Source organism: Staurois parvus, unplaced genomic scaffold (assembly GCF_062004578.1).
Source record: "Staurois parvus isolate SC_StPar_1 unplaced genomic scaffold, SC_StPar_1.0 ptg001221l, whole genome shotgun sequence".
Classification (NCBI taxonomy): domain Eukaryota; kingdom Metazoa; phylum Chordata; class Amphibia; order Anura; family Ranidae; genus Staurois; species Staurois parvus.
The window spans coordinates 1,403,511-1,429,108 of NW_028319017.1; the positions used below are offsets into that span (position 1 = coordinate 1,403,511).

General features: G+C 48.0%; 1 protein-coding gene across 1 annotated transcript; it reads left to right on the plus strand.

The window, feature by feature from the left end:
* The first annotated feature begins 1,251 nt into the window (after nt 1-1,251).
* Nucleotides 1,252-22,335, plus strand: CDC20 (cell division cycle 20). The gene is made up of 11 exons (XM_089660285.1): nt 1,252-1,373; nt 5,445-5,662; nt 8,142-8,287; nt 10,644-10,740; nt 12,722-12,850; nt 12,920-13,116; nt 14,294-14,388; nt 14,487-14,718; nt 18,286-18,411; nt 18,489-18,606; nt 22,071-22,335. Exons 2-11 carry the CDS (start codon nt 5,455-5,457, stop codon nt 22,247-22,249), a joined length of 1,527 nt encoding a protein of 508 aa, XP_089516411.1. The 5' UTR covers nt 1,252-1,373; nt 5,445-5,454; the 3' UTR covers nt 22,250-22,335.
* The last annotated feature ends 3,263 nt before the right edge of the window (nt 22,336-25,598 follow it).

Consider the following 25,598-nt stretch of genomic DNA (forward strand, 5'->3'; position numbering starts at 1 on the left):
CCAGATGTGACCTGACGGGTGTCCCGTATGGAGTCTCCCATCTCAGTGCCATACCGGGGGGAACTTACCAGATGTGACCTGACGGGTGTCGCGTATGGAGTCTCCCATCTCAGTGCCATACCGGGGGGAACTTACCAGATGTGACCTGACGGGTGTCTCGTATGGAGTCTCCCATCTCAGTGCCATACCGGGGGGAACTTACCAGATGTGACCTGACGGGTGTCCCGTATGGAGTCTCCCATCTCAGTGCCATACCGGGGGGAACTTACCAGATGTGACCTGACGGGTGTCTCGTATGGAGTCTCCCATCTCAGTGCCATACCGGGGGGAACTTACCAGATGTGACCTGACGGGTGTCCCGTATGGAGTCTCCCATCTCAGTGCCATACCGGGGGGAACTTACCAGATGTGACCTGACGGGTGTCCCGTATGGAGTCTCCCATCTCAGTGCCATACCGGGGAACTTACCAGATGTGACCTGATGGGTGTCTCGTATGGAGTCTCCCATCTCAGTGCCATACTGGGGAGCTTACCCGACGTGACCTGACGGGTGTCCTATATGGTGTCTCCCATCTCAGTGCCATACCGGGGGGAACTTACCAGATGTGACCTGACGGGTGTCCCGTATGGAGTCTCCCATCTCAGTGCCATACCGGGGGGAACTTACCAGATGTGACCTGACGGGTGTCCCGTATGGAGTCTCCCATCTCAGTGCCATACCGGGGGGAACTTACCAGATGTGACCTGACGGGTGTCCCGTATGGAGTCTCCCATCTCAGTGCCATACTGGGGAGCTTACCCGACGTGACCTGACGGGTGTCCTATATGGTGTCTCCCATCTCAGTGCCATACCGGTGGGGGGGGGGGCGGAGTTTGGGCATTTTGGTGTTATTTGTATTATTCCCATTTGTTTTGTATGTGTTCATTATTTGTATAATGTCCGTTTCAAAGTCTTCTATTTTACTTTTTTATGTCAGAAAAGACAATGACAGGGATCTCAGCCCCCCTCCCCCCTCCATGCTCCCCCTGTAGCATGACAACATAAATCAACAACTAACATAAACCCTCTTTCCAATCCTCCCACACATCTGCCCTAAACAATCATGGCGTCTCCGCAGGCTCTTCCTTTGTTTACCTCACATCCGGTTAAAAAAACAGCTGGCCGCTTCGAATGTAGCCCCGCCCGCGGCTGGTGGCGACGTATCCAATCAGAGGACAGCACCTCCGGTTTACGGCGTCCGGTGTCTTGGTTACCACGGCACGCTCGCTCTCCGGCAGCCAATCAGGAGAGGCGGCGGCTGGCGTTTAAAACCCAGTAGCGTGGCGTATAGGGACCGTTACTGGGTGTGAGGAGGAGAGCGGAGAGGGCTGAGGTGAGTCCGGGTGGGATGGGAGAGACCGGAGCTCGGACGGCATACCGGACCGGGTTCTCTTTCTTACTGCCCCGTGTGACCTTCCACGACCAGAGGGGGTGTGGGGGGGCTTGTTGGCCTCAGTGTGGGAAGAGGAGAGTGTCGTCCCCCCCTTCCCCCACCTAGTAATAGGATTCTGTTATATCCTGCAAATATTTATTTTTATATATATAATATACTTTTTTTTTTTTTTTGTTCTTTAAGAATAACTTTATCTTTTTTTTATTAAACCATAATCATTTTTTTTTAATATCCTGCAAATATAATAAAAATTTTTTTATATATATATATATATATAAATTTTTTTATTTTTTTTATTTTTTACTATTCAACAGTAAAAAAACAAACTTTATTTTATCCTATTTTTAGCTTTCTATTTTTATCCTTCTATTTTTATTATTCAACAACAATAATTATAACTTTCTTCTATCAGTCTCTATTCTTATCGTTTATTATTAACAATAATAAATCAAATTTTTTTTTATTCATTTTTTTTTTTTTTTTTCTCTATTTTTTTTCCTTTTTTATTGTATATCTCTGCCCCCCTACGGTTGGTACAGAAAACAACCCACCCTGTTTAAAATCATTTTACTATGAAGACAGACACTGTTTTTGTTATAGCGAGCGGTTACTCGGTACAACTTATAACACCAAGTCAGAAAAAAGTAAAAATACCCCAAAAACAGAATCACGGATTTGTCAGTATTTTGTTGAAACAACCCCCCCTTGTTTTTTGCTTTAATTCCAGCCTTGAGGCTAGGCTCAGATCTGTGCAGGGGTGGACTGACCATTCAAGCACTCGGGCACTGCCCGAGGGCCCGGGGTCAGTAGGGGGCCCCATGAGATGACCCTGGTACACTTTTTTTTTTTTTTTTTCTTTGTGTTTTTTTTTTAATTGGCTTTTTTGAGCGTGGTCAAGGACACGGGCTCCATGATCCCCTATTGCCTGTGGCCCCCATGAGTTGTCAGTCCGCCCCGGCATCTGTGCGGGTGGTGCCGCTGCGTTTCCGCATGAAAATTTGGGCAACCGCGCACAGGGATGCGGACCCGCGGGCAGGTGTCATTAGTTCTAGTGGCACGCCGCCCGCACTGGAAACCGCAACTGTACTGGGAACCTCGGCTGCGTTTTCTGAAGTGCCGGGACTTCTTCCCTGCGTGTCCCGGGGCACGGGAGTCCATTCAAATGACTGGGTTCTCGTGCCTGTGCAAAACGCGGCCCGCGCGGCCGCATAGATGTGAAGCGGAGCTGACACCCCGGTCACATCAAACCTTACTTTGAAATCGTGCAACTTGCAGCGAAGTCGCACGATTTCAGTCGGGTGATTTGCCGATTTCAGGTGTGATTTGCAAAACATCTGATACAGATATCTACGTGAATTGCACCAAAAGCAGCGCATGGACTACTTTAGAAATTGGTGCGGCTCCGACCAAAGTTGGAACCGCACTGATATGACCGCTGCAACTGCGGGCAATAGGGTGCGACTTGGCATGCAGTTTGCGAGTTGCATGGCCTGCAAAGTGCATTTCTAATTTGCGTCCAGTGTGGCCGGAGACTCGGTCTTTTGGGAAATGTCTCTACTAACTTCGCACGCCTAGACTTGTGCAGGCCATAGACGGGTCATTTATCGGCCGATAATCGCACCGTTAGTGGGCAATATCGTCAGCTGATTTTTGTGGTTCCTTCTCGTTTCGTTTATCGGTCATGCTGGAAAATCTACGAAAAACGGCCAATTTTCGTAAGCATTGGTGGCAAGAGACCGACTTTTTTTTTCTTTTTTTTTTTTTTTCTGGCCAATAAACGACCTGTCTATGGCCTTTGTTGGCAATATTTGCCTGCTCTTTTTTGCAGAACGGCTCAAGTTCATGTTGGATGGTGACGTTTGTGGACTGCAGTCTTCAAGCCATTCCACAGATTTTCAATGGGGTTGAGGTCTGGGCTCTGACAAGGACATTCCCCTTCTCCCACCACTGGGGGTCATTGCCATGTTAGAAGGTGGACCTTCTTCCCATTGACCCCCTTCCTGGCCGAGGGCAGCAGACGTTCCTCCAGAATGTGATGGATTTTTCCCCTACCATGTTCCCTTCTATCCTGACAAGTGCTCCAGTCCTGGCTGCGGAGAAACCATCCCTAGCAGGATAATACCCCCCCCCCCCCTCTCCCCCATAACAGAGTATTACCCCCCCCCTTCCTTGGTACTTGGATGGTGAGCTTTCTCCATGTGGTCTCAGAACCTTCCAGGTGCATCATGGCACTGCTCAGTGATGGCGGCATGTGGCCTTTCTTGAGGAGCAGCTTTTTTTTTTTTTTTTTTTTTTTTTTTTTTTTTATTGCAAGCCACGTTTGTGGAGGATTGGTGATATTGGTGTCACATGCACACAATGACCGCTCTGTCAATTCCTGACCAGTCTTCAGAGTTGCTGGAGGCCACTTGGTAGCCTCTCTGACCAGTTTCCTCCTGGCTCTTTCATCCAGTCTGGAGTGATGCCCTGTGTTGTACCAAATACCTTCCACTTCTTCCTCACAGACTTCACTCTGCTTCTAGGCATTGATAAAGCTTTTTGAGATGTTGTTTGAATCCGTCTCCTGGCTTGTTACTGTCCACAACTTTATCCTGCAGACAGTGCCTTGCCGCTCATAGTTGATTGCTTTAGTTGCAGTACCAGGGACTGAAATGCTCCAGGAAAGCTCTTGTCATTCTGAGCTAATCACAGTGACCACAGCTGAAAAGCGAGTCGTTTTTTTTTTTTTTAGGAGGGGGGTGATCCTTTTTCCTACTCGGTGATTCTGTTTTTTTGAATTTTTTTTTTTTTTCCTTCTGACATGTTGGTGATAACTTTCTCTTGGGTGTTAAGTTGCACTGAGAACAGCTGGATAAAACAAATACTGTGTATGTCTTCATTTTAGGCTGCAAAGCAACAAAATGGGATTATTTTAAAGGGGGTGATTCTGATCTGTACCCACTGTACTGTATGCCGGCCTCCTCCCACCGTAGTGTGGGGCGGCGTGCCGGCCTCCTCCCACCATGGCAGCGCTTCGCTGGAGGGCTTTGTTTTAAGGAAAGTTTGACATAATGTGCTAGTATTCGATGCACACGAGCACATTACGCCATTGCCTCGCAGGGGAACCGTTTTTGTGTGTGCGGGTGGGGGGTTCTCCATGATGAAGTTTTTTTACAACCACTTTAAAAGGGGAAGTCTGGTATAATTGAATAAGTAAGGCCGGCATAGTATAGTGGGAGGCCTGTACGGTGTGTAAGGACATGTGAGGCCAGTATGGTGCCCTCAGAGGGGGAGGGTAGGCCTGTATGGTGTAAGGACATGGGAGGCTGGTATCCTAGGGTAGGCGAGGCCAGTATGGTGTCATGGGGGAGGGGAGGCCTATATGGTGTGTAAGGACATGGGAGGCCGGTATACTAGGGTAGGCAAGGTGAGGCCAGAATGGTGTGTAAGGACATGGGAGGCTGGTATCCTAGGGTAGGCGAGGCTAGTATGGTGTCCTCAGAGGGGGAGGGGAGGCCTGTATAGTATGGTGTATAAGGTCATGGGAGTCCGGTATACTATGGTAGGCGAGGTGAGGCCAGTATGGTGTCCACATAGGGAAAGGAGAGGCCTGTATGGTGTGTAAGGACATGGGAGGCTGGTATCCTAGGGTAGGGGAGGCCAGTATGGTGTCTTCAGAGGGGGAGGGGAGGCCAGTATGGTGTTCTCATAGGGGGACTCCAGTATAGTGTGTAAGGACATGGGAGGCTGGTATCCTAGGGTAGGGGAGGCCAGTATGGTGTCCACATAGGGAAAGGAGAGGCCTGTATGGTGTGTAAGGACATGGGAGGCCGGTATCCTAGGGTAGGGGAGGCCAGTATGGTGTCCTCAGGGGGGGAGGGGAGGCCTGTATAGTATGGTGTGTAAGGACATGGTGTCCTCATTGGGGGAGGGGGAACTGCTATGGCATATTGGTATCCTATTGCAAGGGGAGCCCACTATGGGGCGATCTAGTTGAAGTCCGCCCCTCATTGTCAGTAATTCTCTCCACAGATCGGTGATCATGGCTCAGTTTGTCTTTGAAAACGACCTGAACAGCATCCTCAAGCTGGACACCCCCATCACAAACGCCCCCCTGGCCCGATGGCAGCGGAAGGCGAAGGAAGGGAGCTGCTCATCCACCAATACGTCCATCAATACCAGCGCCCTGTCCCCGATGAAGGCCGTAAACCGCTCACACAGCTCCAGCAAGACCCCATCCAAGACCCCAGGTGTGATGGATGTTACAGGATGGTGGGGGGAGGGGCGGAATGATAAATGTGTAACCTCAGAGATCCAGGAAGAGTTTTGAATACAAATGAGATGTATCTGGGGAGGTTTTACCTGTCTGAGATTTTGTTTTTTTGTCAATCCAGGCTTAAGATTCACACGACTCTGTAAACAGGAGGAGGGGTGAGCAAATGGGATCTCTCCTTGTCCATTCACAGAATGTCTCGCATTATATGAACAGTGTACAAGACTTTTGTGAATGAATGAGGGGGGTTGGATGTTTGGCTACAGAACAATATTTACACTGAGGGCTGGAACTTGCACAGTGCAGAAAGAGGAGCACTGACGTTGGTATCAAGCATCGTTGACTCTTTAAACTATCTAGACTTCACCTCCTTGTCCAATCAGCGAATGTCTCGCAATCACTAAGAAGTACAAGGCATTCTGTGAACGCAGGGCAGCTGCTTGGACCCCGAAGATGGCGGCAATCACAGTGCTTCTTCACTTCCTTAGGTATAACCTGTAAACATACTTTGGTCCAAGGTGGAGCAGCTATAGAGGAACTTCAGTCCTTCTCTTCTCCCCTCTCTGGAGCTGCCTCTTTGGCTGTGGAGATGTGCCTTCAGGTCCCGGCAGATCTGCACACAATGGAAATCTCCCAGGCATGCGCAGAGACTGCAAATCTATGACTTCACGTGTGCCTTGGAGACCTGCGTATGCGCAGATGCCCTGCACCTCATCCGTGCACGTGCAGGGGGCGGGGCAAATGCACGCCATCATCGCCCAGGCTAGAAATGAAGAAAAATGCACCTCCCCATTGAGGTCTGCTTCACACCAATGCATGCTTTTTGCAGAAATGCTACAGTCCATTTAACTGGGTCCCTTTGGGTATCACATATGCTTTTTTTTTTTCTTGAAAGGGTTGGACTTTTTAAAAACGCCAAACCTTGCACATTTTTTGTTTAACTCCTTCCAGTCCGGACACTTTCACCCCCTTCCTGTCCAGGCTAATTTTCAGCTTTCAGCGCTGTCACACTTTGACAATTTGCGCGGTCATACAACACTGTACCCATATGAATATTTTTTGAGACAGATAAAACTTTATTTTGGTGATATTTATTCACCACTGGGATTATTTTTTTGCTATATAAATGAGAGTCCAAAAATTTTTGAGTTTTTTCTTCTAAAATTTTGCAAATATTTCATCATAAAATGGCCAAAATTTATCCCGTTATCTTTTTAGTATAAAAAAAATAACCCAAATTAGTTTATAACTAAAAATTATAATTAAAATATAAAATTAAAATGTAAAAAAAAAAAAAAAAAGTTTAACATACTGTCTCCCTAGCAGTAGTGTCACCTTGGTGACACTACTACTTGTGGGGGATGATGGTGGTTTTTTTTATGTTTTTTCTTTACACTGATTGCTTTTACGCCCATATAGGCTGTAAAATCAATCATTTCTCCTTCTCTCTGGCTGCATTCCTGCAGCCATTGCGAACTACTGTGAGCTGTGATTGGTCACAGCTTGTCACATGGTACAAAGCTGTTGTGAATAGCCCTGTACCATGTGTTCCCTGTGATTATTCACAGAATTCACATGTAGTAAGCAATTATGTCAGAAGTGATATCTTGCTTACTACTCTGCATGTGATCATTGATTGGCCAATCAGTGATCACATGATCAGGACCTCACACAGAGGTCCCACCCGATCGGTGTTCCACTGTGTCCGGAGGACACAGCAGGCACTGGATAGCGGTGCTGCACGCTCCCAGTGAGCGCGCACAAGCAGGGGGCGGGGAGGTTGTTTATAAACAGCCAACCGACCCTGCACTGCCACCGTCCGGCCATTTTTTTTTATATACAATGGCTGGACGGGAAGTGGTTAATGGACTTCGATGGAGATGCTGCAGAAAACCCATGTAGTGCGGTTATGATGCAATTTGCACTCTAATCTGCCCAGCAACAAGATCACCAAAAGTGTCAAACGCACTGCAAAACTCAAGCTACATTGGTGTGAACTTGGCCTCTGAAATGCATCAAAAATGCACACGTGTTGCGTTTGTTTGGGGGGGGGGGGGGATTCCCCCAATTTTCTAGAGTTGCTTTAGTCTGTCTATAACCAAAACTTTTTTTGTGAAAGGGGTTCTGAAGATTGGTGTGGGGTCTCTTTAAAAAAAAAAAAAAAAAAAAGCATGTCATACTTACCTGCACTGTAATGGTTTTGCACAGAGCAGCCCAGATCCTCTTTTTGGGGTCCCCAGCTGATCCTCCTGGCTCCTCTTCCCTCCTGTCCTGATGAGTTGTCCCAGGAATAGATTCCCCCCCCCCCCCCCATGCCAACTGTATCCTTGGAACAGGAAATGAACTTCCAAATCTGATTTTGGGGTGGAGTTTGGTTAACCATTCCCTGAGTGGGATGTTGGGTATTCTTCTGGTGATCTGACCCTTTTTTTAAAGGTGATGTTTTTCCCTTTCAGGGAAGTCCCAGGGTAAAATGCAGGGAACACCTTCCAGAGTTGGAGGAGATCGCTTCATACCCAACCGAAGTGCAATGCAGATGGATGTGGCCAGCTTCCTGCTAAGTAAAGAGAACGAGCCTGCAGAGCAATCTCCAACCAAGAAGGTCAGTATAGCCTTCTACAATCACTTGGGTTGGCCTCCTACTGCAGAACGGTCCTTTCATTGTCCTGTATGGTCAGTCAGACTGGCTGTGCATCTGGTGGTGGTGTTGGCTGTGCATCTGGTGGTGGTGTTGGCTGTGCATCTGGTGGTGGTGTTGGCTGTGCATCTGGTGGTGGTGTTGGCTGTGCATCTGGTGGTGGTGTTGGCTGTGCATCTGGTGGTGGTGTTGGCACTTCATAAGAATATCGGCTAACCTGAGACCTAATTCCCGGCTGACAAGCCCTGGGAGGGATTGGTTCAGTTTTCCTCACCAGCCAGGCCAGCTATGGAAATGGTTGGTGGGGTGTGGTTCAGAACATGTATGAAACTGGAATCTGGAGCACATGCTGACCAAGGTGCTATATGGATTTTGGAAAGGTAAGTTAAAAGAGCATTTGGGGTCCAATAAGATGGAATATGTGCTACACTTGTTTGAGAATAGCTGAGTACAGTGAACTAATCCGTTTTGAGGGAACGGACTCCCCTCTTCACGGCCTCAAGTTTGATGCAGGAAACGCCTGCAGGGGAAATGGGGAGACCTGTGTGAAATTTAGTTGGGGAGCCTACAGCTGCCAGCCTTCAGCACATTTGGTTTCCTAGGTTATTCTATGTATACAAAACACTGAATTGGCATTCCCAGAGAATCCCGAGGTTGTTTTTGCTCTAAGGCTGAACTGCAGCCAGGAGAAATAGAATATTGGCGCAGTGGCGGCTTACCTATTTACACCCATCTCCGGGTAAGGAGAGAATACTCTCTTGCAGTGTGGCTGCACCAACCTAGCAGGGGCTAGATTGGTTGTAAGGCTCAAGGTTTTTTCCATGAAGGTAAAATAAACTTGTGCAGCAGCCCCCCTAGGACTTGCCTAAGCCCCCTCTCAATCCAGAGATGTGCATGACTTTGGCTTCCCTTGGTCTTAACCCCCCCCCCCCCCCCTTGTTGGCTGATATAGCAGCGAGAGCCATTGGCTCCTGCTACTGTGAATCGCAGCTAGTCAGCCAATGAGGAGAGTGGGGGTGCAAATCCAAGCCGCACTCAGTGTGTGTGTGTGTGTGTGACCCAAGAAGAGGATTGGGGCTGCTCTGTGTAAAACCATTACACAGAGCAGGTAAGTATAGCGTGGTGGTGGTTACTTTAAATGCTAGTTTAGATCTAGGGTACAAGTAAAAGCACTCTTGCATACCCAGTACCCCTCAAGCTCCCTACACACTGCTAGACTAATCACAGCAGCTTCTTCACACCCACATGGTGGTTACAGGTGCTCTGATGTCATGAAGTACAATGTAGGGTCTGTATCCCTGCACTGGATGGAGTACTCCAAATGTCCACCTTGGGAGCGTTGGAGTTCCCTAAACTAACCTGATCCCTGCTTCCCCGGCAAGAAGGCACACTCTTACTTCCCTACACTCCAGCAATGGACTGTCCCTTGCTATCCTCAATGGCCAGTGCAGGGATGGGCCCTGTATTGTATTTGGCATCAGGGGACCTTAACTACTGCAGAGTAGGAGAGAAGAGACTGATCTGCTCTCAGCATGGGGCATCAGTTAAAGCGGAGCTCCAGTTGAAGAAAAGAATAGTCAGCAGCTACAAAAACTGTACCTGCTGACTTTTTTTTAAATACTTGCCTGTCCCTCCGGTCCAGCGGTGTCCTCACCACGGCTGGTATCACCGGCCATCTTCTCTCGTCGACATCTTCACTGTGGGCACCCGGCTGTGACAGCTTGCGGCTTCACAGCCAGGTGCCCACTACGCATGTGTGAAAAGCACTGCACTTTGTGAATGGCTCCATAGTCTTCTGGGACCTGTTGCGTTTCCCAGAAGACTAGGGGGAGGACGGCTTTAGATCGCCTTAGGCGATCGGGGTGGGAATGGATGTCAAACTTGGGTACCCACACTCTCTCCAAAGGTGCCAATCCTTAATGGGGGCTAAGGCTTAAAGCGGGACTTCCCCTTGGGTTGAGCTCCACTTTGAATAAAAGTGTTTGGTTTGTTTTGTTTTTTGGTTTTTTTTACTTGTGGTCACACTCATGTGGTTCCAGAGACTGGGATGTCACACTGTTGTGGGTGGGTATGATTAAACAGCACCTGCCCACAGCCATTGTTGGCCGCTATACCACCTTACAAGTGCCTTCCCATGAAATCATGTTAAGTTTTTTCCATCAGGAAACCTGGCCAATGTGACTTGCGTTGTCTGCCTAAATCTCCCACTGGTGCCTAGGCACAGCAAATGTACATAATGAGCCAATGTCACAATTCTTTTGCTTTGGTTTTCAGCCTCAGTTGGGCTACTGTAATGATCAATCTATTTTTCTTTCCCCAGGAGCAGCAGAAGGCTTGGGCTGTCAACCTGAATGGCTTTGACGTGGAAGAGGCAAAAATCTTAAGACTTGGAGGCAAATCCCTTAATGCTCCTGAAGGTGTGTAGAAGAAGCTGTACTTGTGCTCAGGCAATGTGATGTAGACTGTCATCTATAGAGCGTAGCCTGTACTCCTGACTGTTTACAAACTGTTGTCCCCGGTGTTTCTGCACAGCCTGGGGGTAGACTACTCCAGTCACTTACTGGTATAGTGTAACTTGGTGGTTATCACTTCTGGCAGTACTCGGGTCATCGGTTTGAATCCCAACCATGGCCTCACCTGCCTGGAGTTTGCATGTTCTCCCTGTGCCGGTTTCCTCGAGGTACTCCGGTTTCCTCCTACACTCCAAAGCCAGCTGGTAGGTTAATTGTCCCTAGTATGTGTATGTATGAATGTGAGTTGGGGACCTTAGATTGTACGCTCCTCAGGGGCGGGGACTGATGTGAATGTACAGTAAGTGCTGTGTAAATTGTCAGCACAATATAACCATTTCTGCGCTTTGGAAGTTAACTCCTGAATAAAGCCCCTCAGATGTGGGGAGGACATCCATGACTTCATGGGAATGTCCTCTGTATGGAGTTTGGAGGAACCAGAGGAGTTGCGGTCTGGCCCCCCCTACCTGTAATACAGTGTTCTCTTCAATGAAGATGCTCCTATTGGTCCTGTGCTGCTGTCGCAGCTTATGGCTGGTGCTGCCATCTTTGTTCCTGATGTCATTGGGTGCCTCTTCTGGTTCAAGCATCCCCCTGATGACAAGCACCAGGCCTGCCCTCCATGATGTACATATCCCAGGGAGGAGGCTGGAGAAGTCATAATAATTATTATTATTCAGGACTTGTATAGCGCCAACAGTTTGCTCAGCGCTTTACATTATGGGGGGAGACAGTACAGTGACAATACAGTTCAATACAAGAGGGATTAGAGGGCCCTGCTCCTTGGAGCTTACAATCTAGGAGGGAGGGGATAGTGGTAACTGTGGGGGATGGAGTGGTAGGAAGAGTAGAAGATTCCAGTATTAGCTGGGGTAGGCTTCCCTGAAGAGATGTGTTTTCAGACTGCGCCTAAAAGTGAGCAGAGTAGGCAATAGCCTGATAGATTGGCGTAGGGAGTTCCAGAGGATGGGTGAAGCCCTTGAGAAATCCTGGAGATGGGCATGGGAGGAGGAGACAAGGGAGCTCGAGTAGGAGGTCTTGCGGGGAGTACGGTTTGGGTGATATTTAGAGACAAGGTCGGTGATGTAATTAGGGGCAGTGTTATAAATGGCTTTATACGTCAGTGTTAGCGGTTTCAATTTTATCCGTTGGGCAATTGGAAGCCAGTGGAGGGATTGGAAGCGAGGGATGGAGGACACTGAGTGGAGGGATTGGCAGAGAGGGATGGCAGATACGGAGCGGTTAGTAAGGTGGGATGAGTCTGGTGGCAGCATTTATGATAGACTGAAGAGGGGATAGCCTGCGATGAGGTGCCAATGAGGAGGAAGTTACAATAGTCAAGGTGAGATATAAGGGAATGGATGAGTTGCTTAGTGGTTTCCGAGGTTAGGAACGGTCGTATCTTGGAGATGTTGCGGCGGTGAAGTCTATTTGAGTTGGTCAGCGATTTGGATTTGGGGCCAAGAGGACAGATGGGAGTCTAGGATTACACATAGTATCCTGGCGTGAGGGGTGGGACTGATGATTGTGTTATTGATCTTGATGGAGAAGTCGGGGGGGGGGGGGGGGGCATGGGCTGGGGGGAATACTAGGAGCTCAGTTTTGGAAAGGTTGAGTTTGAGGAAGTGGAGTGACATCCATGCCGATATGTCACTTAGTAGGCTTGTGATGCGATTGGAGAGTGAGGGGTAGAGAGCTTTGTCGTACTCGTCTTGGAGAGTGGCACTGAGGGGTCAGGTGGGTATAAAATACAGAAATTTCTCATTTTGTATGCAGTGGATGAACGCAAGGATGTCCATTGCACCCAGGAGTTCATATTCTGCTTGCTATGCAGTCATGTCTGATGTAGGGTGACGTAGCTAGATGTGATTATTTATTTTTATTTCAGGGTATCAAAACAACTTAAAGGTTTTATATAGCCAAAAGGCAACCCCTGGCTCCAGCAAAAAACCGGGCAGGTACATCCCATCCATGCCAGACAGAGTCCTCGATGCTCCTGAGATCAGAAATGATTATTGTAAGTTGGGTCTTGGATGGTTCTGAGTTCTGTTTGTACCTCGTGATACAATGCTTGTCTTTGTTTCAGATCTAAATCTGATCGACTGGAGCTCACAGAACCTGCTGGCTGTAGCTCTGAATGACTCGGTCTACCTCTGGAACTACATGAGCGGGGACATCGTCCTCCTATTGCAGATGGAGAACTCCGAGGAGTACATTTCATCAGTGTCCTGGATCAAAGAGGGGAACTATCTGGCTGTGGGAACCAGCAATGCTGAAGTGCAGGTAGGCTTTCATACATGTGTCCCAGGGGTGTAACTGATGCTATAGCAAACCAGGTAACTGCTGTAGGGGCCAGACCTGACTATGTAGTAAGTTTAATGAATTCCAGGTATGGATATCTTGTACATAGTTACATTGGTCCATTGTAACCATGTATATACCATAGCTGACCGATGCCCCTGAAAGCAGGAAGTCATTTATGTTGAGATCAGGGCACTCTTCCTGCCTCATCCAATGAGACCGCTTGCATTCATTCATTTGATGCAAAGAAAGGTGCCCTTGCCGGGCAGACCACCTGTGTTTGCAATGCAGTAGGGCAGCTGAATAGCACAGAACTCGTAGTGAGTAGAGATCACTGGAGGAGGGGTGTAATGTCCATGCAACGGAACCGACCCCAGACTGCGCTTGGGCACTTTCGTTAAACCACCGCTTTCCCATCCGACAACGGACACCACAGCACACCATACAAAACTAGACACCAGTCTTGAAGTATACCAGGAAATGGACTAGTTTATTTGAACACGGATACAAGATATACACTCAGGGGGCAATCCCCCCTCCCTGCATAATGACAGGGTGGGGCAATCTACAAGAGACACACAGGTATTCAAACTTCACACCAGACATCCTATAATAGTTTGCTCCCAAGCAAGGCAGACAATAGAACAATGGGATGCAGCCCCACAACACCAAACCATCCACAACCCCCACCTATCTCCTATACATGTCTACACAATATTAGGACAGATCACCCTGTACCCCTAACAGGCACAGGGTGATTTCCACATAAGAGGGATATGGGGAGCTGAGACAGGGGTCTCCCCACCTCTCCAAAGTGAGCTGGGTTCCATGGGCCACCCACCCAAAGTGACTCCTGTCGCAGTCCACTTCTGCAAATTCCAGCTTCTAAATGAATTGTACAAATGCCTGTATTGATCCAAGCTGGACTATGTAGTATCCACACCTGGAATTCATATGGGATGCCGAATCTGATCTGATAAAAAGGAATCCATGGGATAGAGGATGGTCAGTTGGTATTGTGCATCATTGGAAGATTTGCACTTCTAATAGAAATTAGAGTCTGGGCCCTATATTTGCTATAGGGCCCTATCACAGGTAATCCTGAAGGTATTGTACTTGAGTGTTCCTAGATAACATCGCTCATCTCTACCCTCTCCAGCTCTGGGATGTTCAGCAGCAGAAGCGTCTGCGCACTATGGTCAGCCATTCATCACGGGTTGGTGCTTTGACCTGGAACAACCACATCCTGTCCAGGTGAGTTTGTTTTGACGAAGGGCAGGGTTCTCTTGTGTACAACCTTTGACTGTAGATGTGTGGTGCTGTCTGACACTTGCTCTGTTTCGGTATCCCAGCGGTTCTCGGACTGGTCACATCCATAACCACGATGTGCGGGTCGCTCAGCATCACATCGCCACGCTGTCCGGACACTCACAGGAAGTCTGTGGCCTGAAATGGTCTCCAGATGGCCGCTACTTGGCCAGCGGGGCCAATGACAACCTGGTGAACATCTGGCCTTGTGACCAGGGGGATTCTGGAGAGTATACACCAGTGCAGACCTTCACACAACACCAGGGGGCGGTCAAGGTGAGCAAGTCCTACAGGTGACATGGTGGATTCTGCCTGGCGTGATGGCATCCTGGCTCTGCTTTGTTGCCTGGGATAAGTGTGCTGCTTTTTTTTTTTTTTTTTTTTTTAGTTGGAGGGGGGGGGGGGGGGGGAGAGATGTGGAGGGGGGGGGGGAGAGATGTGGACACAATTATAAAATGCAAAACATTTTTGAGATGATAAAAACATTCAGACTGTCATGTCAAAGTACATTACACATTGAAGACCATACGTATTCCATATTGTGTATAATGAATGCCATGTATTGCATGCCTTCTTCAAAAGGGGTAGCCTAGCACAGGGGTGGGCAACTGTGGCCCTCCAGCTGTTGTAGAACTACAAGTCCCATGAGGCATTGCAAAACTGACAGTTACAAGCATGACTCCCTAAGGCTTAATGGGACTTGTTGTTCACCAACAGCTGGAGGGCCACAGTTGCCCACCCCTGGCCTAGCATATGGTAAGGGCCCAAATCCAATCTGCCAAATACGTTTTGAGACCTGCTTTTCCGGGGCCATATCTTGGACCTTACGGACTAATAACACATTGGTACACGGCATACAAACAATCCTGCACAATACAGAATGTATAGTTTGCACAGTCAGTCACAATCAACTGGCCTGTACTGGAAAAGTTTAAAATCAGTGGTGCGTGTATCTGTCAGGAGTGGAGGGGGAAATCCAACAGCCACAGAGATCCCATTGAAGCATTGCATAAAATAAACCGGACAGGAAGTGAAGAGAAATCTCCCCATTTGTGACGCATTAAAAATAAACTCCAATGCTATGTAAACCTGTTTTGACTTTATATACATTTTAAAGCGGAGTTCCACTCACACTGTAAGTCAGTAGCTACAAAAACAACCACTCGCCTATCCCGCGATCTCCTGCCCACAGCCAGTTTCACTAGCTGTCTGGTGTTCCTGGTGCCAGGATCTTCAGTGTAGGTACCCGGCTGTGACACCTTGCAGCTTCACAGCCGAGTGCCCACTGCGCTTCCTGAATGGTGTCCCAGTTTTTTTGGGGTTTTTTTTCTGGGACCTGAAGACTACAGGGAGGGAGGACAACTTCTGATCGCCTAGGCCAGGAGTAGGCAACCTGTAGCTCTCTAGCTGTTGAACTAAATTTCCCATGAGGCATTGCAAAGATTACAAAACTGACAGTTACAGCTATGACTTGCAGAGGCATGATGGAACTTGTAGTCCTGCGGCTCTCAGGTTGCCTACCCCTGACCTAGATTGCAGTGGGACTGTACCTGTCAATTTCAGGTACCCGCTCCCCAAAGGTGCCAATCCTTAATGGGAAGCTGGGGTCCAGTCTTTAAAGCAGAACTTCCCCTTTTGGGTGGAACTCCACTATAAAGTCTCCAAATGATCATTCTGTGTTGGAATTATTTTGGTGGAGTTGAGGCTTCTTTCGGAGTTGCAGTAGATGCTTTGTGCAGTATAAAGGACTGTAACATGCATGTCCCCATGATCTTCCCAGACTAGCTATTTTTTACCTTTTTTTTATATAAGCACCAATGACATGGAACATGGCGATGTCTGTCTTCCTCAGTCTGGGTGTGGGGAGGGTTCTCTGGTGTTGTCTTTCTGCACCAGTCCATTGGCTGCATTGAGCTAAACTCCATAATGCATGTAGTCACACTTGGGCAGTTTTGCACAGTCAGGGTAGGCATCTTTCCCTGTCACCACTACTTTACCCACACTTGTGCTTTGAGTAACCAGTCCATCAAACTATAGATGGGGAAATTTAAGTGTTACTGAACCCACAACAGTACAATCAGTCTGTAGATGCAGTAAAGCATGCTTGTTATACTCACTGTGGAACCTAAGGGGTTAATCCTCTGCATTGTGTAACAAGACTGTTTGATCCTGTCTTCTCTGATCCTCCCCTTTTTTTGCTTTTCCAATCCATCTGATAGTACAGAGCAGCAGTGGCAGGTCTGCACATGCTCAGTTTGGGGTGTATTGCTAGAGTTTTCTTTCTTTGGGTGGGAGCATGTGACAAGCACAGGGCCAATCAGTGTTATCCAGACAGTGGGTCAGGGGTCATACAAGACTGCTGATGAGAGAAGGTATTTAGCAGTTTATATTTGCTAACATAATTGCATTTCCATGTGTGTACTGTGGGAGACTCGATATAGTGAATGCAGGGTCTGGGGAGCAGATATAATGAATGCGGGGTCTGGGGAGCAGATATAGTGAATGCGGGGTCTGGGGAGCAGATATAGTGAATGCGGGGGTCTGGGGAGAGCGGATATAGTGAGTGCGGGGGTCTGGGGAGAGCGGATATAGTGAGTGCGGGGGTCTGGGGAGAGCGGATATAGTGAGTGCGGGGGTCTGGGGAGAGCGGATATAGTGAGTGCGGGGGTCTGGGGAGAGCGGATATAGTGAGTGCGGGGGTCTGGGGAGAGCGGATATAGTGAGTGCGGGGGTCTGGGGAGAGCGGATATAGTGAGTGCGGGGGTCTGGGGAGAGCGGATATAGTGAGTGCGGGGGTCTGGGGAGAGCGGATATAGTGAGTGCGGGGGTCTGGGGAGAGCGGATATAGTGAGTGCGGGGGTCTGGGGAGAGCGGATCTAGTGAGTGCGGGGGTCTGGGGAGAGCGGATCTAGTGAGTGCGGGGGTCTGGGGAGAGCGGATCTAGTGAGTGCGGGGGTCTGGGGAGAGCGGATCTAGTGAGTGCGGGGGTCTGGGGAGAGCGGATCTAGTGAGTGCGGGGGTCTGGGGAGAGCGGATCTAGTGAGTGCGGGGGTCTGGGGAGAGCGGATCTAGTGAGTGCGGGGGTCTGGGGAGAGCGGATCTAGTGAGTGCGGGGGTCTGGGGAGAGCGGATCTAGTGAGTGCGGGGGTCTGGGGAGAGCGGATCTAGTGAGTGCGGGGGTCTGGGGAGAGCGGATCTAGTGAGTGCGGGGGTCTGGGGAGAGCGGATCTAGTGAGTGCGGGGGTCTGGGGAGAGCGGATCTAGTGAGTGCGGGGGTCTGGGGAGAGCGGATCTAGTGAGTGCGGGGGTCTGGGGGAGAGCGGATCTAGTGAGTGCGGGGGTCTGGGGAGAGCGGATCTAGTGAGTGCGGGGGTCTGGGGAGAGCGGATCTAGTGAGTGCGGGGGTCTGGGGAGAGCGGATATAGTGAATGCGGGGTCCGGGGTTACCGGATATAGTGAATGCGGGGTCCGGGGTTTAGGAACCCTTTTTTCAGTGGTCTCAGACTGCCAGCACCCCCTCCCTACAAGGTCAGGAGCAGTATGATGGCTGCAAGTCTAAGCTGCAGTAGGCCTGTTTTAATACTGGTCACCCTGTATTGGGCAGGCAGCAGCGATTGGTTGTGCAATTGTGAAAGGAATTCATACAACTGCTTCAGTCTTGGGAGGTTTTGAGAATGGCAGCATTGCTACAGAGATCTCAGTCAAACTCTGACCCAAGGCATTTACATTCAGAATTTTTGGTTTATATGCCCGGAGTTCATCTTTGGAGCACAAACTTTTTATTGAGCAATTAGAATGAGCTGCAGCTTCGGAGGATACTGACTCTTGTGCGTTTTTTCTCAGGCTGTGGCCTGGTGCCCATGGCAGTCCAACGTCCTGGCAACCGGTGGGGGAACAAGTGACAGACACATCAGAATCTGGAACGTGTGCTCTGGAACGTGCCTAAATTCTGTGGACACCCACTCCCAGGTAAGTGATGACAGCTGGTTTGTCTTCTGTCTCTTAGGATGGTTTTCGTCTTACTAAAAGCACACATTTTTCCCCAGGTCTGCTCTATTCTGTGGTCCACAACGTACAAAGAACTCATCTCTGGCCATGGGTTTGCACAGAACCAGCTTGTGATCTGGAAGTATCCCACAATGACCCGGGTTACAGAGCTAAAAGGTAAGAGGGCTGCAATACCTAGAAATAACACGTGTGTCTGTCCTGGAGCAGAGGGCTATGGCCTGGAGGTTCCTTCTGTTTGGCATCTCTGGGACCGGAAGTGAGTCTCCAAAGTGAAGAATTCCACTTGTGGTCAGTCCTGGTCCTGGAGACACTCAGCCAGACTTGGCTCAGCAGCAGATGGGGAAGACTCCATAGTGCTGCAGAACATGGGTCCTGCATACTGTACAGTGAAGGAAATGCATATTTGCTCCCCTGCTGATGTTTAATGTTTGCCCCTCACAAAGAAATGATCGGTCTAAAAATCAAATGTTCGGTGTATTGTAGCACTGAGACAGAATAGCAGCAACAAATTCAGCAGAAATGCGTCTAACAAATGATGACTGATCTGCATGTTCATGAGGGAAAGAAGGATTTGATCCCCTTCACAAAACATGACTTGGTACTTGGTGGCAAATCCCTTGTTGGCAATCAGAGGTCAGATGTTTCCTGGAGTTGGCCACCAGGTTTGCACACATCTCAGGAGGGATTTTGGCCCACTCCTCTTGGCAGATCCTCTCCAAGTCATTAAGGTTTGGTGGCTGATGTTTGGCAACTCTAACTTTCAGCTCTCTCCACAGATTTTCAATCGGATTAAAATCTGGAGACTGGCTAGGCCACTCCAGGACCTCCAATGTGCTTCTTGAGCCGCTCCTTTGTTGCCTTGGCTGTGTGTTTTGGGTCATTGTCATGCTGGAACACCCATCCATGACCCATTTTCAGTGCCCTGGCTGAGGGAAGAAGGTTCTCACCCAAGATTTGACGGTACATTACCCTTTGATGCAGTGCAGTTGTCCTGTCCCCTTAGTGGTGGAAACATTCTGCTTTGGGGGTGTTTTTCTGCTATGTTTCACAGTTGTAATGGTGTTCTTGGGGTCATAGGCAGCATTCCTCCTCCTCCAAACACGGCGAGTTGATGCCAAAGAGCTCGATTTTGGTCTCATCTGACCACAACACTTTCCACCAGTCCTCCTCTGCATCATTCAGATGTTCAGTGGCAGACTTCAGACGGGCCTGGACATGTGCTTTCTTGAGCAGAGGGACCTTGCGGGCACTGCAGGATTTCAGTCCTTGTCGGCGTAGTGTGTTACCAATTGTTTTCTTGGTGACTGTGGTCCCAGCTGCCTGGAGATCATTGACAAGATCCTCACATGTAGTTCTGAGATGATTCCTCACTGTTCTCATGATCATTGACACTCCACGAGGTGAGATCTTGCATGGTGCACCAGACCTAGGGAGACTGACACTTGTTTTGTGTTTCTTCCATTTGTGAATGATTGCACCAACTGTTGTCACCTTCTCACCAAGCTGCTTGGCCATAGTTTGGTAGCCCAGTCCAGCCTTGTGTAGGTCTACAATCTTGTCCCTGACATCCTTGGACAGCTCTTTGGTCTTTGCCGTGGTGGAGAGTTTGGAATTGATTGTTTGATTGCTCCTGTGGACAGGTGTCTTTTTATACAGGTAACAAAATGAGAGTAGCAGCACTCCCTTTAAGAGACTGCTTCTAATCTCAGCTTGTTACCTGTATGAAAGACACCTGGGAGCCAGAAATCCTGCTGAATGATAGGGGATCAAATCCTTCTTTCCCTCATGAACATGCAAATCGTCATTTGTTTGACAGAATAGCAACAAAAAAAAACTAAAAAAAAGAAATGCATGTCTGTGTTACAATACACCTACCATTCGATTTTTAGATTGATCATTTCTTTGTGAGGGGCAAACATTCAAAATCAGCCAGAGATCAAATACTTATTTCCTTCACTGTATATGGCTGATACTATGGCATGATACAGCATGACAGCCATGCAGGTTCCTGAATGCAGACAGTGTGCATTCAGAATGCACCAACACGGCTGCAAAACTGGGGCAACAGCTACTGTATTCATGGAGCTGCTACTGTGTGTCCCAGTTGGCATGAATGAGACTGCCTGCAGAGGATCACCTGTGCCTCCTGCACTAGCATACATGTCCCTTGCATAGGTGTACGCCTCGTCAAGCTGACCTTCACTCTTACATGTTCCCTCCACACCACTCTTCAACCTGTATATGTGGGCAGGGCTGTGGATAAGGGGGTACCACCAGTCTTCCTGTACGGAGCGCAGGCCAGCGGGGGTGGGGGTCCAGGTTGAATCAGATGTGGGCAGAGAGGGGTGGCTTCTTTCAGCTGCTGCAGAGAGCCATATAGGGGATCGGTTCCAGTAATTGCCTCTGCCACACTATTGGCATCCCTGTGCACCATACATTTTCCCCTGCTGCCAAGACCCCCTGTGTACACCCACAGTGCTGCCAGCTTCTCTCCCTTTTCATCCTGAAAGATCCCATTATATGCTTGCAGCTGCTGGAGTAGTGGGGGGGGGGGGGGGGGAAAGTGTCTGGTAAATGGCACATGTACTAGCCCCTTCCTTTCCTGAATGAAAACAGTGAGTGATTGTTACTGATCATTCATAATTGAACCATATTTATTTCTTTTGGGCCCCGTCAGGTTGCTGTATGGGGTCTCACAGCGGTTTTGAACAGCAGTCCTGTACGTGCATGTTTTCTTGAGCAAAACTGTTTGGCCCAACCCCCCCATCATCCCATCATGCATGACCTGCACACTGCCTGCTGTACCTCCTGGGATATGCACTTCACAGGAGGCATAGCCTTCCATTTTGTAAAGGAAGAGTGTTGGCCTATCAATGCATCTTTGGGAAGCCTTCCTGCTGAACCCAGAAGAGCTGGTGGACCTTTGTCAGAGCATGGCAGCATGGGAGGACCTCAGTGGGACAACACTGGATGGGTATCTGAAATATGCAGATACCACCTTCAGGTATGCATTGGTTGAAAAAAAAAAAGGGGGGAGATGCAAGTGGAGATCTACTTTCATGACAAGGCCTTTGTAATGGAAATTGTTTGCTGGTCCAAATGAACTATTTTAAATTTGGTTTAACGCTCCAGGCCAGGTCCCATCACCAAAGGAGGGCGTTGAACCCAACTTCTAGAAGTGGCTCGACCAGAGGCACTGCACCCTCATCTGTATTCATATTGTCTGATTCAATATACGGCTGAGTATCTCCAGGGGGGTTGGGCATGGACAAAAATGCAGAATTGTATATCAAATGCTTTAATGAGACATTTATTGGAGTGTGCGCACGGTACCTGCATCTCCATCCTTGTTACATAGTCTGGCTGAAAGACAAAAGTTCAACCAAAAAGTTTTTTATAATCCTACACCCACAGTTGATCAGGCAAAAAACAGGAAGGCAAAAAACCCACCAAAGCACGATCCAATTTGCTGCTGCAAGGAAACCAATTCTTCCTGATCCCCCGAGAGGCAATCAGATATTCCCTGGATCAACGTTGCCTATAAATGTAGAATACATCTTTGTTATCCAGTTATGTTCTGTGTATGTAAGTTCAGATGAGCCTTGCGTTGTCCTCCCCAGGTCACAGTGCACGGGTCCTCAATCTTGCGATGAGTCCAGATGGCTGCACCGTGGCCTCTGCCGCAGCAGATGAGACCTTGCGACTGTGGAAGTGCTTCGAGGTGGATCCCGTCACCAAGAAGGAAAAGGAGAAGGCCAGGAGCAGCAGCAAAAGCATCATCCATCAGAGCATCCGATGAGACCCGACTGACCCCTTTTTTTTTTGTTTTTAATCGCTCACATGTAAATATTTGAAATAAAAGTTTCTGTATCCTTGAAGTGTAAATGTTGGAGAATTTGCCCTTATTTCACAGTCACTGGTTTTAATTGACTACTGTAAAAAAAAATCTATTTGATGGATTTCTATGAATTAACTACACATTTGTATGAACAAAGTTCTATTAAACACATTTTTTTTAAATGCCCCATTTGTGACACTTGTGGGGGGGGGGGGGGGCACTGGAGCAGGAATCTCATGTAGGGTGATTGGGGGGGCGGCGCATATACTGACTGTAGCAGATCTGAGTGTTTTGTAATTCAAGCTGATCGGTTTTTTTAGTGTTCTGTAGTTTGCAAATGAGAACTTGGCAGGTATGACACCATTGCTTTTGGATTTTGGTGCAATGCTCACTATAGGAAGTTCTCTGGATTTCTAGCATTTCAATGGGTATTCTGTATTGGCAGATACATCCTAGAGACATTTTGCATGCATGGCCCAGGCATATACATATTAAGGCTCCCTTCACATATAGGCATTTTGCTTTCTCCAGTGCTTTTTTGCAGGAGTGTGCATGTGATTTTGACCAGGTTTTGGATTTTTTTATGTAGGTAGAATAAATATTATGTGTTTTTTTTTGTTTTTTGGGGACACTAAAAATGCAAAACTCACTACCATGCATTTCAGCAGCTTCTACTCTGACCTCGTTTGTAGCAAACGCTGCTTTTTAAAAGTCCCTGACCCTTTCCAAAAAGGCAGCAGCGCAAAAAAGGCATAGATAGGAACGTTTCATAGGAAACCATGTTACATGGATTGTAGTGATTCTGCAAAAAGCAATAAAAAGGAAAACCAAAGCATTGGTGTGAACAGAGCCTTAAACTAGGGTCTTCAATGCTGTCTGGGAAGTGAATGCAATTGCAGAATGTCTGAAGATTCATGTAAACTGGCCTTTACTAATCATCTAATAAAATTATGACTAAAAGATTGGCATGATCATTGCGGCACTGTCATTAACCAAGGTTCACACCTAACGCAGGTTGTGTTTTGTGTGTTGCGTATTTTTTTTTTAAATGCGGTTTAATTTTTGCTTGTTGCTAGGCAGATTTTAAACAATGTGGCAAAAAGGCATTGTGTGCTTTTCTGCAGCATTCCCATTTGATGTCCTTTTTAGAGCCAAAAACGTGTGTGTGTTCGTTCAATCCTTTCCAAAAGAATGTACTGGGTGAACATGTCCCATAGGAAATAATGTTAAATGTAATGTATTTCTGCAAAACTCATAGGTGTGAAGTTGGGGGTTAGATTTAGACTGACTACTGGAAGATTGGGGGGGTGTAGTGGAATTGCAGACTTCTCTAGCCAGGGTCACCTTATTTGGCTTGAGTATGAGGGATGGGTCACACCAGATGCAGTTCAGTTCCCCCCTCCCCCCCCCCCCCCCCAATAACATTGGAACCCATACACCAGATGCAGTACAGGGTGTGTCATGCCCCCCCTCTTCTCTATACCATTGGAACCCATACACTAGATGCAGTACAGGGTGTGTTGTTTCCCCCCATTCTCTACACCATTGGAACCCATACACCAGATGCAGTACAAGGTGTGGGTTGTGCCCCCCCTTCTCTATAGCATTGGAACCCATACACCAGATGCAGTACAGGGTCTGTTGTTGTTTCCCTCCCCCCCTTCTCTATAGCATTGGAACCCATACACCAGATGCAGTACAGGGTGTGTCGTTTCCCTCCCCCCTTTCTATACCATTGGAACCCATATAACCTATTGTCCATGCACTGTGCTCCAGTGCAGTCTTAAAAAAAATAATAATAATAAAATAGAACCTGCATTTTTCTGCACTGGAATGGAATGCATCTAAATGCACTAGAACACATTACAGCAAAAAAAAAAAAACAAACTCAGGAAACCTTGGAAAAAAAAAGGTATGGGGATAAAAAGCACTGCGAACACATTAAAAATGTGCATGCAGGTTCATGTTTTGGAACACATCCGGAATGTTTCTGTGGCATGTACCTAGGCGAGGGTGACTTCTGCCATACCATTGTCACTGTGGTTATGTAATGTTACTTGGATGTAACTTTCAATAAGGTTTATATGTTCTGAGGCTGGAATTGCACCAAGTAGTACAGGAACCTCTTCCAAAATGGCTACATTGAATTTGATGAGAACAGGCACCATTGAAAATGGGGCCAGATCTAGCATGTCTGATTTGGGGGTGCAGTAAAAATGTTGGGGGGTGGCAGAGGATGCTAGGTTAGCAGGGCTGTTGTCAATAGAGCAGTGTACAGGGGTTACCATGGCTGAGGACAGGACAGAAGATGGGGGTGGACAGGAGTCAGCATGGCAGATGACTGGTCAGCAGAATTGAGGACAGGGTCCCTGTTGGCAGGACACTTAAGAAATCTCATCCCCCACACAGCCCATAGCTGGAATCTGTCTGTGTCCCTCCACACAGCGTGTAGCTGGAATCTGTCTGTGTCCCTCCACACAGCGTGTAGCTGGCTACTGCAGCTGCCAATCCAATAAGGAAGTTTCACAGGTCAGAACTGCAGCTTTAGCCAGCTACACAGTGTGCAGATTGATGCTGTGAGGAATCTGATCTCAGCTATGTGTTGTGTGGGGAGATCTGTTGAGTGCCTTGTGTGCAGTGCAGAAAGTGCCAGGACAAGGTTGTCTAGCACTCAATGTGAAGATGACAAACTGTGCCCCCCCCCCCCCCCCCAAAAAAAAAATCACTAAACATGCTCACCTCCAAAGCTTAAATTTCTTCTGCAAGCCCAAATTCTACCCAAAAATGCTAATTCCCCATCCTCACAGTCCAAACCCCACTTCTCAAATCTCCCAATCCCTAACAAATCTTCCATGCCCCAAAAATCACCCCTGAGTGTAGTACTTCATCTCAGCCAATAGATGGCAAACTTTTCCTGAGTGTAGTACTACATCTCAGCCAACAGATGGCAGGCTTTTCCTCAGTGTAGTACTCCTCATAACCACTTTTCCTGAGTGCAAATTTGCATATATTTGAGTAATTCCACACTGTTTGAGGGCTGAGCCAAACGGAAAAGTTTTAAAATTAGTTTAACCATGGTCCTTTGCGATATTGTGCAACAAAAAAAGGAAAGGGGAGAGAGGGAGTGAGCAAATATGCTAATTAGATACATTGCTCTCCCTAAGTTGACACAGTGCGGTCACAAAGTATCCTAGTTTTTACTAGCTCTAGCTAAACATTAAAGGAAGAGTTGCAAATTGTTGTGACCATGGTCCTTTGCAATTAGATCTGAACACTAGATGTCACACTTTCATGAGTGTAGTACTTCATT